The 16,671-nt window shown below is 40.8% G+C and overlaps 2 protein-coding genes across 2 annotated transcripts; both read right to left on the reverse strand.

Annotated features, from left to right (window-relative positions):
- Positions 1 to 11,194: 11,194 nt before the first annotated feature.
- On the reverse strand, positions 11,195 to 12,155 carry LOC143902993 (uncharacterized). Its single transcript, XM_077416304.1, has 2 exons — positions 11,837 to 12,155; positions 11,195 to 11,627 (listed from the first exon to the last, which is right to left on the reverse strand). The coding sequence occupies exons 1-2, from the start codon at positions 12,153 to 12,155 to the stop codon at positions 11,464 to 11,466; spliced, it is 483 nt and encodes a 160-aa protein (XP_077272430.1). The 3' UTR covers positions 11,195 to 11,463.
- A 1,298-nt stretch (positions 12,156 to 13,453) lies between these two features.
- Positions 13,454 to 14,756, reverse strand: LOC143902660 (uncharacterized). Its single transcript, XM_077415765.1, has 2 exons — positions 14,064 to 14,756; positions 13,454 to 13,939 (listed from the first exon to the last, which is right to left on the reverse strand). Exons 1-2 carry the CDS (start codon positions 14,726 to 14,728, stop codon positions 13,585 to 13,587), a joined length of 1,020 nt encoding a protein of 339 aa, XP_077271891.1. The 5' UTR covers positions 14,729 to 14,756; the 3' UTR covers positions 13,454 to 13,584.
- Positions 14,757 to 16,671: the final 1,915 nt, after the last annotated feature.

Genomic DNA, 16,671 nt, shown 5'->3' on the forward strand with positions numbered 1-16,671 from the left:
ATTACAAAAGCTGAAGACTTGAAACTCAAATACGAGGTAATCTTATCACCATTTAATAGTACACAGTACTACTGTAAATTGTAAAATTAAAGTTATTTCTTTTTGCACAGAGACATATAAGCAATATTAAAAATTTTATTTCCGTTTTCTCTTCACAGATGAAACGATATATGAGGTGCCAGGTGACGATTATAGATATTTTTATTCGGATGACAGTAATGCCTGTGAAGAACTTCCATTCCACATTGTAAATTGGGATCTTCAAAACAGTCAGAATGTATCAACAGAGAAGTCTACCGAAGATATCTGCACGCTGTGTACTACAAATGCGCGAACACATATTTTTGTACTCTGTGGTCATCTCGCCTGTTGCATTGAATGTATCGAACGTTTGGAACATAAGTGATGTCCGATATGCAATACTACTTATGAAACTTGTCTTATAGTTAGAAAACCGTAAGAAGCTGTCTGCTTCTGAAATGTCTTAACATACACAAATTTCAGATATTTTAAATCTAGTGAAATTACGTAGCACGCATTATTAAGTTTTTCTTAAATCACTTTTTTCATTATTACTAGTACATAGCTATTGTAAAGAGAATGTCAAATATCCGAAAACGTCAAGTATTTTTCAATCTCACAAATTCAGTCTGTATTTATAATTAAATTTAGTCTTTGTACATATAAGTAAAAACTAATTTTCTAAATATTAGTGGAATTACTTTTTGAAAAAGGCCAAAAATTTTATATTCTTGATTCAATATATATTAAAGTGTAGATTCAGTTTATACAATAGAAAATATAAGTTTCCAAATTTTTCATACGTATCTTCAATTTTTTGAGACATGCAGTTAGGAAACTTGTAAAATACATGGCCCTTCTTCTTCTGCAATAACTTGAAAAAAATTATACTCTTAAATAGTGCGAATCAGGTCAAACACAAAAGCTTACTTATGCCATAACTTTTCTTTTTCTTTTCTTTAATATATTTTATAGAATATATATATATATATATATATATATATATATATATATATAAATTGTTTAATAAAAAACACACGCAAATACCTTTGTATGGTCGACTACATAGTTTTATTTTTTTATTTTTGTGGCAGCTAGCCACTTACGCTGGGGCGTCGCGTGCTCTTCGCAGAGGATATGCCGTAGCGTGAGAGGGATCGCCGAGTGAGCTGAGAAACAGATGTATTTAATAAATAGGTCGTTTATTCTATGTCCTATGATACAGATGTAGGTGTGTCAGTGTGCTGAAAAAGGCCCTGAAAAAGGCCGTTTGGGTTTTTCTCGTTGTGTGGCCCTGAAAAGGGCCGAATGGTCTCTTCTCCTCCTAGTCGCGGAGTCGCTCACGCCAGATGATGCTCGGCTGCGTCTTGGTTCTCCGGAAGGAGCTGAACTTCCGCCAAGCCGGCGGTGTCCCCGGTGGTGTGAGGGACTGCTCCGGTTCCTCAGTCTGTGTAGACTCCGATAAGAGTGCCGGTGGCTCCTCGGTCTGCGTTCCTTGTGAGGAGGTGATCTCCCACTCCGGGTTGGTCTGCACTTCCTGAGCGTCGCGTGGAGGCTGGTGTTGCACGCCTCGGTGAACACGCGCAGGCGGGATGGTCTGAGTCTCCTGGTGTACCCGCTCGGAGGGTGACGGTGGCAGAGGCGACAGGAGTGGAGGCACCGTCCACGATAGTCGAGGAGACGTGTAGCGCCGAACTCTTACGTCCCACGTTGAGATGAGCGCACGTGGAGGACGAGTCAGTCGCACCGGCGAGAGCTGGAACTGGACGAGCTTCCACGGTTGGCCTGGGCGGTAGTCCAGGGGCCGCTGAGGTTGTGGCGGTAGCGGCAGGCGAAGTGGCGTAGCTCGTCTCGGTGGTGGCGTAGCTTCGGCGGCGGCAAGGTGACGGCGAGATCGGTTACCAAAAAGTACTTCTCCTGGTCTTGGCTATGAGCCGAAGAGCAGTCGAAAGCTGTCTAGGCCGTCGCCGTGTGGCCTTTTATTCTTCCCTGTCGGGGAATGAAACGCGAGAAAGTCTGCCACCTGTCGGCGGCACTTTCGTATAGCTTCGCGGGCTATAGTCTGGCCCACGCGCTCGTCGCGTGATCGGTGGGCGCGCGCGCGCCGCGCGTACCATCTTGATTGTGCGGTCGGAAGACCGCCACAGTACCCCCCTGGTTGAAGGTGAGCCTGGGTTAGGCGAGGTTGAATCGGACCGGAGGCCTTGATGTTCTCCCGGCTCTGGTTTTGACCTCTGTGGTTGGTTGATCTTTTTGCTCTGCCTTCTCGTCTCCCTTGGCTGTTTGGCTGTGGCTGTCCTCCTCCAAGGTGTAGGCTGGTTTGATGCGATCTATTGACACATTGATAGTTCTACCATTAATTTTCAGTTTGAAGGTTTTTTCACCTCGGTTTACAACCTCGTATGGGCCGTCATACAGAGGTTGTAATGCCCCATGTGGTGCGTCATGCCTTAGGAACACTCTTGGCGTTGTTTGCATGTTTTTGAAGACAAAGTTAGACCTCTGACCATGACGTTTGATTTTCGGTTTTAGCCGATCTATCGTCTGCTTCAATCTCGTTATCAGGTCGTCTGTGTCTGCTTTACTTGTTGTCTCTTGCGTGCTTAGGAATTGTCCTGGTAAGCGGATTGATTCTCCAAACACTAGTTCCGCTGGTGTTGCGTTTAGGTCCTCCTTCCAAGCTGCCCTAATGCCCATTAGTACTACTGGTAATACTTCGGTCCAGTGTGTGGTTTCATAGCACTTCATAGCTGCCTTCATCTGTCGATGGAATCTCTCTACCATCCCGTTAGCTGCTGGGTGGTAGGCTGTTGTCCGGATGTGATTGGATCCAGTCAAGCGTGTTAATCTCCGGAAGAGGTCTGCTTCAAACTGGCATCCTTGGTCCGTTGTTATCCTGGTCGGAGTGCCGTATCTTGCTATCCATTCTCTAAATATGTGTTCGGCTACTGTTTCTGCCGTTATGTCGGGCACCGGGATTGCTTCTGGCCATCGTGTGAATCGGTCTATGATGGTCAGGCAATACTTGTATTCTTTCGACATCGGAAGAGGCCCCACCAGGTCGACGTCTAAAGTTCCCCACTGGCGAGTTGTTGTGTCGGGTAATCTTAGATTTCTGGCAATGGGTGCATGCCTGTGCCCACTGCTTGCAATCTCTCTGGATCCCCAGTCATACGTATCGCTCTGCTACCATCCTGGCCGTTGCCTTCGTTCCTGGGTGCGACAAGCCATGCAGGGATTGAAAGACCTGCTGTTTATATGGCTTTGTCACGTAAAGTCGGGCTGTTGGCGTGGACGTGTCGCATAGTATGGTCGTCTTGCTTCCTGGGACGGGAATCTCTGTGAGCCTAAGTGATTTGCTGTTTTCTTTTAGCTCTTTTGTTTCTGGTTCTTCCTTCTGTGATCTGGCCAGTGCTTCGAAGTCGATGGCCTGGTGTACTGCATCCACCCTCGATAATGCGTCGGCTACGACATTGTCTTTTCCTGACACATGTCGTATGTCCGTGGTGAACTGTGCGATATATTTGAGGTGTCGTGTCTGCCGTGGTGAGCTGCGTAGAAGATCCTAGTTAAGGGCGTATGTCAAAGGCTTGTGGTCGGTGTATACCACGAAATCCCTTCCTTCAAGCATGTGTCTGAAGTGTTTTATTGCCGTGTATATCCCTAGAAGCTCGCAATCGTACGGGCTGTACTTTGTCTGTGCGCGGTTGAGCTTCTTACTCAGGAACGCGAGTGGCTGCCATCCCTTGTCCGTTCTCTGCTGCATTACTGCTCCTATTGCCATCTCTGAGGCGTCTGTCGTAACTGCTAGTTCTGCTCTCGGGTCCGGATGTGCCAGTACGGTAGCTCGAGATAGGCTATCCTTGCAGCTCTGGAAAGCCTTCTCTGTTTCCGTTGTCCATGGGACTGGTATTTTGCCTTTCATCTGAGGCCCCTTGAGCATCTCGTTCAACAGGGCTTGATTCTTTGCTGCGCCTGGAATGAAACGGCGGTAAAAATTTGACGTGCCCAAGAATCGCCGTAGCTGCTTTATGTTCTGAGGTTTGGGGAATTTCCGGATTGCCTCTACTTTCTCTGGTACCCTCGGCTGATACCAGGTATCCCAGGAACTTTACTTGTTTCGCGCCGAATACGCATTTTGCCGGATTGACCTTTATTCCGTATTGATCTAATCTTTCGAACAATTGGCGTAGGTGGTCTCTGTGTTCTTCTTCCGTGTCGGATGCTACGATGATGTCGTCGATGTAGGCATAACAGAAGTTGAAGCCCCTCAGTATTTCGTCTATAAACCTCTGAAACGTCTGTGCTGCGTTGCGAAGTCCAAATGGCATGTAGAGGTACTCAAATAAGCCGAAGGGCGTAGTGATCGCCGTTTTTGGTATGTCGTCCGGGTTTACGGGTATTTGGTTGTATGCCCGTACAAGGTCCAATGTGCTGAAGATCCTCTTCCCGTGGAAAGTTTGCGCAAAATCTTCAATGTGAGGTACTGGGTACCCGTCGGCCTCTGTCCTTGCGTTTACTCCGCGGTAGTCTCCGCAGGCTCGCCATGTGCCGTTTCCTTTCGGTACCATGTGTAGTGGTGATGCCCACGGGCTTTTTGAAGGCCTTATTATTCCTTCTTGTAGCAGGAGATTGAACTCCGTTTTGGCCGCTTGGAGTTTGTCCGGAGCCAGTCGGCGTGGACGGCAGGCCTCTGGTTGACCTTTTGTTGTTTTAATGTGATGTGTAGTGCTATGCCTTCCTAGCTTGGCCTTGGTGCTGGGGTTCATGATTCCTGGATACTTGGCCAGGATATCATGATATCCCGTTTCTATCCTCAGTGTCTTTATTGATGTCAGTTTGCTCGTGCCAGTGGATCCGGGCGCCGCGAGTCCTGTCTGCCCGTCGATTAGCTTCTTATTTCTCACGTCCGGTAGCAGGTGATAGTATGACAAGAAGTCTGACCCGATTATCGGTACTGTTACTTCCGCGACGATGAATCGCCACGGGTGTGCTCTTCTCAATCCGAAATCTGGTTGTAGAGTGGTGAATCTATATGTTTCAATTGCGGATCCGTTCGCCGCAAAGAGTTGATAAACTCCTGCTTTTCTCTCTCCCTGAGTACTGATGTAGGGAAATACGCTGACGTCTGATCCGGTATCTATGAGGTATCTCTTCTGGGTCGTGCGGTCTGTGACGTACAGGCGGCGGGATCCGGGGTTGTTGTCATTGGCCGCCTTCAATGACTGCCCTCCTTGTTTTCCGCCTTGAATGTGCACGGTTGAGTACACTTCTGTGCCTCCGCTCCGAAACGGCGGTGATAGTAGCACACTCCGTCTCGGCGGGGTGTCGTGCTGCGTTGGCGGCTTCGGCTGCGATTTCTCTGGCAGTTTCTGCCTTGTGCTTGAATGGATTTGACCATCTTCTCCACTTGCAGAGTGAGCGCTGCTATTTGTTTGTTAAGCGCGTCCTATTGTGCTTCGTCTGTGTTTGCGGTTGTACTTGTGGGCGTTGGCGCGGTTGTCGCCAGGACGAGTGCTTTGCTATTGACCTCGTGTATTCGGTCAGCCTGGTCCGCTATACATCCTCTAGTCTATCTTCCGTTCGTGTAGCCAAGATAGCTTGTGTTTGTGGGGGTAGTCGCCCTAACCAGAGCGTTCGTAGGAGTTCGTTCGAGACGGTGGTCCCAGCTAGTGTCGATAAGTGCCGGAGAAACTGCGATGGCTTCCTTTCTCCTAGCTCCTCGTGCTCTAGTAGCTGTCTGATCCGTTGTCCCTGTGAGTCCGTGAGCCTTTGGATCAGCGCCATCTTGATTGCCTCGTATTTATGCTCTGCCGGGGGATGTGTGATGACATCTTTGATTTCCTTGGTTTGTTTTAGCTGGATCCGCGAGATGACGTATGCGTACTTGGCATCGTCTTCTTTGATCTCGCATAGGGCGAATTGTCCCTCTAGTTGTGCGAACCAAAGCTCGGGTTCTTCCGGCCAGAAAGGGGGAATTCGAATTGACACTCTCTTCGCGTTGAATTCCTCCATCTCTTTGTACTCGTCGTCGCTCTCTATCTCCACTGTGTGGTTCGCTCTTGACATTGGTCTTCCTCTCCGACGTCGGGGTCACCAATTTGTGGCCGCTAGCCACTTACGCTGGGGCGTCGCGTGCCCTTCGCAGAGGATATGCCGTAGCGTGAGAGGGATCGCCGAGTGAGCTGAGAGACAGATGTATGTAATAAATAGGTCGTTTATTTTATGTCTTATGATACAGATGTAGGTGTGTCAGTGTGCTGAATAAGGCCCTGAGAAGGGCCGTGGAGGCGGCCCTGAAAAGGGCCGTTTGGATTCTTCTCGTTGTGTGGCCCTGAAAAGGGCCGAATGGTCTCTTCTCCTCCTAGTCGCGGAGTCGTTCACGCCAGATAATGCTCGGCTGCGTCTTGGTTCTCCGGAAGGAGCTGAACTAGAATTAGCATTTAATATTCTGTATTTAGATATCGATTTTTACCTTTGTTATTTGTCCCTGACCTACACTTTTATTTATGGTACCGACTCTTGACTTGAGACTTCTTGCTGCGTGTTATACGGTTTCATATCGTTTGTTTGCGTCGAGGCGACAGAATCTCCGGATCGCTCTTAAATAATTTCTCACCATGCCTTTGTGTGGCACATACTATTGTTTTTTATATTCTCCAGACTACTGGGTAAGTTTTCTGAACTCGTGAACTTGTCTGGATTTTTGCATTTAATTTATTTTACAGACTTGGCTGTCGTAGTCGTAGGTTTCTGCAAATTTCCAAACAGCAAACTTGCTATGTATAAAGGAGAACGTTTATTCTAATTTGAACTACTGCTGAGGATGACTCGAATTAGAGTCGAAACGTACGGATTGTTTTATTGTGAATAAAATTGCTTTGAGACTACGCTTGAAGAACCGCGTGTGACCCTTACAGCCTTTTCCTTATTCATTGTAATTAAATACATAGATTTTACCTTTTGTGCAAGAGATACATGACCAAAGATAATTTGATAGTCTTCCTATGTATAGATACATAAGTATATGTATAAATGTATAATGCGCTGCCATGTGATATTATTTTTCTAACGTTTCGCCGTATACATTATACAAAACGATAAGTACACACATTTTATAAAAATGTTCAATAAAGATATAAATTGTAAAGAAACAAAAAAACGTGTTTTAATAAGAAACCATTATCATTACCATTTTACAATTATCATAGACTACGTTTATACAGCGATTTACAATCCAGTTTAGTATCTATCATATATCATCTGATCGATAAAATTTTTTGATTATAATGATTATTTGAATAACAGTCCATTTTGATATTTTAAACATTTGAATCAATCTTTTTTAATGTATATACACTAGAAATTGTGTGTAGTTTAACTATCAAGAAACAGAGGTTCATATATAAATGATCATTATGATTAAAAGAATACAATTTTGTGTAAATAAACTTTTAATTTATTTACGTCATTTATTGTTTATATATCTAATACATAATGTTGCTCTTTGTAGATTCTTGTTTTGACTGCTTGTGATGGACAATAAATGGCATTGTACAAACACGCTTTGAGAGTAAAGCCTCAATTTCCCAAAAAGTCAGGAAGATAAAAGATGATCGTTGATGTTTTCATAACATTTCACAGGATTCTAATAGCGGAGAAAATTATAATCAACTCTCGCTTAAAAGAATCTTGTGTTTTGTTAATGAATTCTTTTTTATTGCTCGATAACAGGCCTGCTGTGCAAATTGCTATAGATGCGTATGATATGCGGCTCTCAGTTCTCTTATACCTGAAATAGGCGTTTAAAAATGTTAATAAATAGTATTCAAATCTCATGAGTATACGTATTGCAGTATATACGTACGAATAGTTTATTAATTAGCAACTTACATGAAGGACACGGAAACAGCAATTTGTATTGTAAGTAAACTTCTTCCAACTCAGCACTGATGAAGATGCTGCACAAAACACCGTGATATGCTATCTATAACATAAATATGGAATATAATTCATCACTGAAAATATGGAATTTAATACTTCTTCGAATATTGCTAGGAATGTTATTGAACTGCATTCTTGTATTTTTACGAAATATAAAAATACACAATACTTACTGACATTGCATTCGACATAAAGCTCAAAGAAGCATGTTTTTGAAATAAAAATAAATTATTGCGCTGACACATTACGAGAGATTAGTAAATCTGTCAAAACGGTGGTATGCAAGGCAAACTTATACGGAACGATATAATATATTTATTAATAATTACATTATATTATTCTCCAGTTTTGCCTTACACTTCATTGCCGTTTCTCAGATGTATCCAATCATAACGTATGAATATTTAAGATACGCTTGATCTAACTGTGCGCGATTAAACGGTGCGCGATTGTACGGTGCGCAATTGTACGATGCGCGATTGTACGGTGCGCGATTGTAACGGTGCGCTATTGTAACGGTGCGTTATTGTAACGGTGCGCGATTGTAACGGTACACGATTGTAACAGTGCGCGATTGTAACGGTGCGCGATTGTACGGTGCGCGACTGTACGATGCTCAATTGTACATACGATGCGCAATTGTACGGTGCGCGATTGTACGGTGCGCGATTGTACGATGCGCGATTGTACGGTGCGCAAAAACCGTGTCCAATCCAACACACACACACACACACACACACACATACGTTCATTTATTTAAATAAATTAATAATATGTGTTGTGTCCAAAAGCAACGGTGTTCAATTGTACTGTGCGCCAATGAAATGTGTCCATACGAACTGTGCGCAATTGTACGGTGCGCGATTGTACGGTGCGCGATTGTACGGTGCGCGACGTTATGTGTCTAATAACACTGTGTGCAATTGCAACGTGCGCAATTGTACTGTGCGCCAGTGAACCTTTCCTGACCGGAATGGGCCAGAAGACATGGCAAAGTGATTTTGTTACACGACTATGCGCCGTCTCACGCAGCAAAACCAGTGAAAAACACCTTGAAATCGCTTAAATGGGACATCCTTCCGCACCCGCCGTACTCCCCAGACCTGGCGCCATCTGACTATCACCTGTTCGTATCAATGGGGCACGCGCTCGCAAAGCAGCACTTCAACAATTTCGAGGAAGTTGGAAAATGGCTCAACGAATGGTTTGCCGCAAAAGACAAGCAGTTTTTCTGGCATGGTATTCATAAATTACCTGAAAGATGGGCGAAATGTGTAGAAACCGATGGCCAATATTTTAAATTAAAAAAAATTAATTTTTCTTATAATTACGTGTTTTTATTTTTTTTACCAAAAAAACCGGAAAAAACTTATGCATACACCTGATAGATGTGTAGAGAAAGAACATTTTGGATTGCATTTGATGGAAAAATTATAGAAAGAAAACGATGGCCTACAGGTGCTAAAGATATTTATATATTATTTTTAGAAAAAGTGTTGATAAGAAATAATAATTTATACTAGCAACATAATATAGATGCATATTTTACATAAAAGCAATGTCCGGCAATGTATATATTATTAACTGTTGTAATGAACAGTTTATTTTATCCGGATTACAATATACAACGGTAGATTGTGTATAATAAAAACTTCGTAATACGTGCACACGTTACAATGTCTGTTTTTCGAGAGAGAGAAGCGAAAGGAGAAGGAAAACGGGAACTACGTAAGCGAGTGTTGCCAACTGGAAGAAACTAATCAAACTAAAAAACTAACACTCCCCCTCAATGCGAGCATACTTATAAAGCCATAATAAATTAATACTCCCCCTGCGACCCGTTTTCCTTCAGTCTCGCTAGTCGAAGGGGCGCTGTCGCAAATTAACTCGTAATAGCTGGTAACCCAACAGTACTCGCGACAGATTTCTCCCGACACATCAATCCTTATAGGCGCCAGGTGCGATTACGCGCACCACGTTTCATAATTTAATCTCCGATCTCAATATCCGCCACCCTGACTTGAGCTCAGGGCGTTGGTAACGTTCTTTCGAGGAGGAGCGAGGAGGGGCGTAGCGCAATCAACACAAATTAAACAGTATAGACCGGGAACCAGCGACAAAAAACGTGTATGATCGGCACCACGACGAAACTTTTTGGGATGATAGCCGGTGTCATGTGAAACACGAAAGTGCAAGTATGGCGGCCTGGAGGTGTCGCCTTTGCGCAGCGTAATTTTTTGAATGTGTTAAAAAAAACTGTGTTTTGGGGGAATAAGTACCAATTTAATTCTTGTTTTATATTATTTATTTGTGAGCAAAAGTACGCGGGCGGTATGCGCCATACCGCTGCCGCGTCGCAAACAGTCCGCCATACTGATAAGAACATGTCGTTTTTTTAATACGATGTTGAATTTTGTATACCAAGCTAATTTTTTGTGGAGAACTAGATTTTAATTTTTTATTAACGAATATGAATATGCCATACCGTTTCGGCGTCTTTGAGTACTCGCCATACTGACGCAAAGACGTCATTTTTTTTCACTAGTGCATGTATCTTAGGCATCAGTATGGCGGTTTATTTTTATAAAGATTACGCTAAAACGTGACAAGTGGTGCACCGCCATACTGATAGTGAGTACCTAAAGTGGTGCCATACTGAACAAAATTTTTTTTTTTACTAGTTTCATAATAATATTGGTAAGCGTATAGCTATAATTGGTAAGCGTTAGAAAATCGTTCGATAACACAGGTCGACACGCAAAATAATTCAAGCATCGGAATACGTACGTTTAAAGATATTTAAAATTTTATGTCCGCCATTTTATATATATTAAAAATTTTATGTCCGTTATATTTTAAATCCGCCATTTTGAATTTTTAAATTTCGACATTAGATTCGAAATCAGCGACCACAAAAACAGTAAATAGCAAAATTAAAATTCATAAGTAAGTGTGCCACTGTGCACGGCTATGTAAGTGCAAGTAGAATGCGCGCGCACTTGAAAAAGTTATGCTACATGAAAATTTATGATTGATTCGGGGCCTTTTCAATTTGATTCTTTTAGCTGAAAGTTCAAGCTTCAATTTAAGCCTAGTTAGAGACTTCTAGCATCTTAGCTTCACTTTCTACATGTCATCAAAAACGGGCAAAAAGAGGGTTTTTTGAGCCTTTGAATCCGTTTTTCTCAAAATCTCGAAGTGATGGGCAATTTTCGAGGCCAGATTCGTGTTCAGCGGTGAAAAATCTATAAGATAAGCCTATTCCGATGCTTGAATCAGAAAAAGTCATTTTTTGTCGACCAGTGTAATATGTTATGCGTTCGCGTAAATGAGTCACGGTTGGTCTCGCTCCGCATATACTTGGCGCGAGACACTACCGTGTCTCTTGATATTGATGAAAAAGTGAAGTAAGTAAATTTGCAAGTTTGCAAGACTAATCAAAAATGTTTTATTAAAAAAAATAAAATACAGTATTCAGTATATAATACAAAGGTTCTTTTAATCATCCTCATTAGATGTTTCGTCTCCATCACTTTCTGCATCTGACTCTACGTTGTAGTCAAATTTATCTAAATCCGTGGCTTCATTGATTTTACTGTCATCTAGTATTTCTTTCTCTTTATCAGAATCTTCATCTATGTCCTCGTCAGAGCTCAAAGTTTCTGTAAATTTAATGAATCAGTGATATTGATTTATGTAATTATTGAGTGAATGTCAAAGTAACAGTGTTAAGTATTATTTTAAACTTTAATTAACATTTTTTAATAGTTTTTCCAACGGTCTTTTTTTTAATTGTATAAAATGTAGGTACTGCCATCTAAGAGTTAATGTGACAATTCCAAATAATAAGAAAATATCTTTTTATATTTACTTTCGTCTTCAATTGATTGATCATTGTCCTGTTGCTCTGTCTCTTCATCGTTCAGATTTTCAATCACTATTTCATTGATTGTAGTTGGCATTGCTTTACCGTTGAACCAATGGAAACTGTAAGTACCTTCCGACAATTTCCAACCGTAACTATCAGGATTACCAAAAGTTGACGGAAACTGTAAATGTGCATTGCACCAAATGTTGCTAACGTACAGAACTCTCATCAACTGTTGAAATAATTTTGCTTTGCATGGTGGTATGAGAGTGGCATCAAAATTCTTTATGCTTTTTTCGAATGACTGATTACTGTTCTTCATACTGTATATATGATTTCAAAAATAGAGCCAATCTCATTTCATTCACGTCGTTTATATGCTGGTGTCCATAGAATCTACAAAAATTTACCATATTCTGTACCGAGTACTATCAAACTTGTTTTTTATGGCATATTATATGGGAAAAAACGTACCTGCAGACGAATTCCTCCAGCAAACTGAAGCTTTTCTCACGTTTTTTGAACATGTTGATGAAAGCGTCCTGATATTTCTTATTCGCTAGAAGTATTTGGAAAGGTTTCTTTTTCCCTTTGCGATAGAACGCTGGGGTATAATCGCATCCGGTTATTGCATGAAGGCCTGCCAAAAATCGGCACATTTTGTCGCCTAATTCATCATGTATTTTATTGACATTGATATATCTTTGTGTGTTTCCTGAAACATAGTAACGATTCAAAATTATTAACAGTTATAATAATGAGCAACAATTATTTACATACAGATTAGTGTTGACAACTTTGAATACCTGTGCCAAAATGCAACCAAATATGCAACTGGGTTTTCAAGTTACACATGTTTGCTAACATAATGACAAGCACATCTGTATCGGAGCATTGAATAACGACATTAGACTCTGATTGAACTTGACACAAATGGTAAATTATTTTTGTGTCGGCTTCTTCATGGCCGCAACAAGACAATTCTTCTTCAACTGTTCTTATGACATGTCTGTTTTCTACAATATATTTGTAGCATTTGTCAAAGTTAACATATACAATTTTTCGTCCTATTATGTCAACCGCATTATGTCGCTCATCCAGTGTTCGAGCAGAAACTTGACTAATGCCGTTTTGAACTTATCAGTTCGCAATTCAGAACTGAAATTGCTAGGTCTAACTTGCTCACTACCGTGTATCAAAAAATTGCTGGAGAAACTGTCTCTCAACGCACGCTCCGTTACCTTTATCGATGGTTCTCTATATTCGTCGAATGCAATTACTACTTCAGAAACGTGACCAGAACAAACTGTGGACAGATATTTTAATGACACATTCCCAAAAGTCGCTGGAACTTGCTTCATTGCGTGGAATAAGAAAAATCCATCAACAACTTTAATGTCGATCGATTGAGGCTCATCATGTACTTGTACTGTAGCCTCTAGTGTCGCAGTTAAAACAGCTTTATCTGTTTTATGGATGATCCTTTCGATGTGGCACATAGACAATGGTACAGGAGTCAGTGGATACGACAAAACCTGTAGAAAAATGTAATAGAAAACATAGATAACATTGACCAATGAATTTCCAAACTATTTCTAATGTCTTTATATTAAACAATACCTTTTCTATATCAATTTTCTTTTCAATTGATATTCCCAGAAGTCGTCCAAATAAATCCTTCTGTATCTTTACTTCTGTTACTTTATCGCCGACGCAAATCTTTCTTTTCTTTGCAACTGAAGTAAAGTTCTCTATCTGGGTTTTTTTATTTTATACGTCTGAAATGCATTTTCATTTGCAGCACAACTGTTGATCATATTTATCCGCATTTCATGTCCAGTTGATTCAACAGAAGTAAGAAATAGTTCGACTTCTTTGGGTGCAGCTTCGCCAATTGCTATATTATACAATAATTCCTCATTGAGACTCTCATCAAATGGATTCATCCTAACGTTCAGTCCACTTATGAATTCTGCAATCTGAATTCGATTTCTGTTTATTCTATCTTCCTTCAAGTCATTTGTTACGCTTTCAACGTTCGACAATCCCACCTGTTCCAGTAGGTTTGTACATATTTCAGCTCTAAGTGCAAAATCAACAGTCCACCTGTAAATTGTTGACAATAATTACACCGCGATCAAAATAAATTATGACATGAAAGTGATTAACAACAAATAAATTAAAAATTGCAATTAGTATTTTTCTTACGTAAGTGAAAACATGTACTCACCTCGTGCGCGCTTTGATTGAATTAGTGAAATGAGTAATTCCTGTCAATGTTCTGCCAGCATCTGCATTAATAGTCTGTTCTACCACCAAATCGGCGCCTTGTCTCGAAAAACTCTTGCTCGTTCGCTTAATGCCCAAATAGCCAGCTTTGAAGTCCTCAAAAAGATCTGGATGGGTTTTTGCTACCTTCATCAAGTTGTCACAATATTTGATGAGCCAACGAGCGTAGTTGATGTGGTTGAACGGAAAGAAGATATTGTTTATCTTTGGCAAAACGTATTTCATTAGCTCGAAGTCGCCGGTATGTATACTTCTGTTGAACGTCAAATAATGATCTATGAGGTTCACGTATATTGTGTAATATTGCGGTGTTTTCCCATGCAGACCCGCGAGCGTTTCTTCTTTGAAGGTGAGGTACTGTTCGATGAGCTGCCGCAGCTCTACATTGTCAATTGTATCGTCAACTAGTCCGTGAAACGGCAGCGTCTTTAAATACACAATTAAAGAATCGCGAATTTGCACATGCTTCTTTCTAAGGAAGAACTTGAAGTGTTCCATTTTCAAACTTAGCGACACCAGCACGTGCAGTCTCTTTGCTCGATTAAAATTTTTGGCAGACAAAAATCCTCCAACAGATCCTGCAGCTAGCAAACCACTTTCAACCATAACATTAGTCAGTCCGCAATTTTCTGTAAATGAGCCAACTGCTTTTAAATAAGACATTTCTATATGAAAAGGTCCGAGATGAATAAAAAGTCGATGAAAATCATCTTCGTGCATGGACTGCAACTGTATTGCCATTTTTGCAATTGCGAGGTCATAAGTAACTGATATATATTTTTGCTTGCACTCATCAGCAACTTGAATTGCTCGTTTCATGGTTTCCATAACAACGGATGGGTCTGTCGGGGACAAATTAATTGGCGGCAAGTACGACACTTTCTGTGTTTTGAAAGTATCATTTAACAATTTGGCATTAAAGCCGACCCACATTGGTGTCTTGATATTTAAGACATGAGAAATCATCCATGCGGCATCGATCATTTTCACTTCTTTCAAATTAGCTGGAGTAACGTTGCCATACAAGTCCACAGGCCGGAATTGTCCAACGTATTTTAATTTTTTCGTGATAGGCTCTACATCTGGCATTATTACATCAAACGTTTGTCGTCTTTTTCTTTGATTAGCTGCATCTTGGATTTCAATTTTTTGAGCATTTCCGTCGTTGTCTTCGCAAATGTCCTGGTAAATTATTCCAACTGTGTCGTGGAGTGTCTGCTTTCCAGTAGCAGTTTCGACGAATCTATCAAAGTTATTAAACGCAACGCCTGTATGCAAATCGCTTTTCAGCGTGATGTTATTTGAACACAGTAAGGATCTACTGATGCTGGTGTACGCGGCCTCGGTCTCTAATTCTTCGACAACACTGTACGAAACACAGTGCCCCAATTTGTTAATGATGTTCAAAACTTTTTTACTGCTTGTGAGGCTTTTCATAGCCATTCCAAGCACAATTTGTTTGGAAGGTTTTATTCTGCCTCTTGTCGTTGCATAAATGAGATCGGATGCTAACGATTTACTGCGTAATTCCGTTTCAGAGTTATTTTTTTTCCGATAATTATAACCTCTTAAAATTGTCTGATAAAAGGTTTTCAATAATGCAGGAATGTCACATTCCCCCGCAATCAGATGGTGGTTGTCATTTTGTTGGGAAGTTTGCGTTTGTCCATTTTAAGAATGAGTGTTCTCAAAGTAAGTGCTGTTCTGTGTATCTGACATTCCCTTTGCAATTCATCGAGGTTGTTGATTGTTGTATTATCATATGGAGCAACAATGGTTTTCCCATCGCTTTGATGAATAATATTAATTTTTTTTTTAAACGATTTCTGTGCAAGTATCTTCTTTTCTATGTGCCTTGTATAAAAAATATTTTTTACATTTATACCAAGTTTTTTATATTCGTCTATTAAGAAATCTGTAAATATATTTTTCAGAAGGGATAGAAAAAAACATTTTTGATTCTCAATTATATAATCTTGCACGAAAGCACACAACCTTTTAAAAGCGATGGCATAACAATTGCGCTTCTTGTGCCATTCGGAGCTTTTGTCTGTTAGAAGTAATTTACGAACGTGCAAACTGTACAATGCTCTACAGGGCCTGTGATACTGCACGACTATGTTTTTGGTGGCATGCTCGTCTATTCTGATTAAAAGAATAACGTCGTTGATTTTTGTGGCCAATTTTTTTAAAATATCTAATATTTTCTTGTCTTTCCTGACTTTGCTTAGTTGTACTTTTTTTCGTTTGTGAAATTTGGTTTGTTTGTTGCAAATTATACATATGCCATTTTCACAAACTTTATCTCGGTCTGTTTCTTCGTCTGCCCTTTCATTGTCAAAAACTTCTGAAGCCCTAATAAAAAAAAAAACAAGACAAGACTCAATCCGGCTATTTTCTTTTGCATTTTTTTTTATTTAAAAATTTGTGCCATAAAAATAACATGTGTACACAAAAAAACGTATTTTCATGTATGATAATAGTTTGGTATACTTATACTTTGTACATGTTACACTTATTCAACGTTTGAATCGTGAACAAATATTTGC

Source organism: Temnothorax americanus, unplaced genomic scaffold, assembly GCF_048541705.1.
Source record: "Temnothorax americanus isolate GAGA-0224 unplaced genomic scaffold, ASM4854170v1 Scaffold102, whole genome shotgun sequence".
Lineage (NCBI taxonomy): Eukaryota > Metazoa > Arthropoda > Insecta > Hymenoptera > Formicidae > Temnothorax > Temnothorax americanus.

Coding starts and splice junctions, on each gene's coding strand:
- LOC143902993 (XM_077416304.1), bottom strand. CDS start 12,155: ATGAAGAACAGTAATCAGTCATTCGAAAAAAGCATAAAGAATTTTGAT. Junction 11,628..11,836: donor TCAATCAATTGAAGACGAAA/GTAAATATAAAA, acceptor TTAAATTTACAG/AAACTTTGAGCTCTGACGAG.
- LOC143902660 (XM_077415765.1), bottom strand. CDS start 14,728: ATGGTTGAAAGTGGTTTGCTAGCTGCAGGATCTGTTGGAGGATTTTTG. Junction 13,940..14,063: donor TCAATCAAAGCGCGCACGAG/GTGAGTACATGT, acceptor AACAATTTACAG/GTGGACTGTTGATTTTGCAC.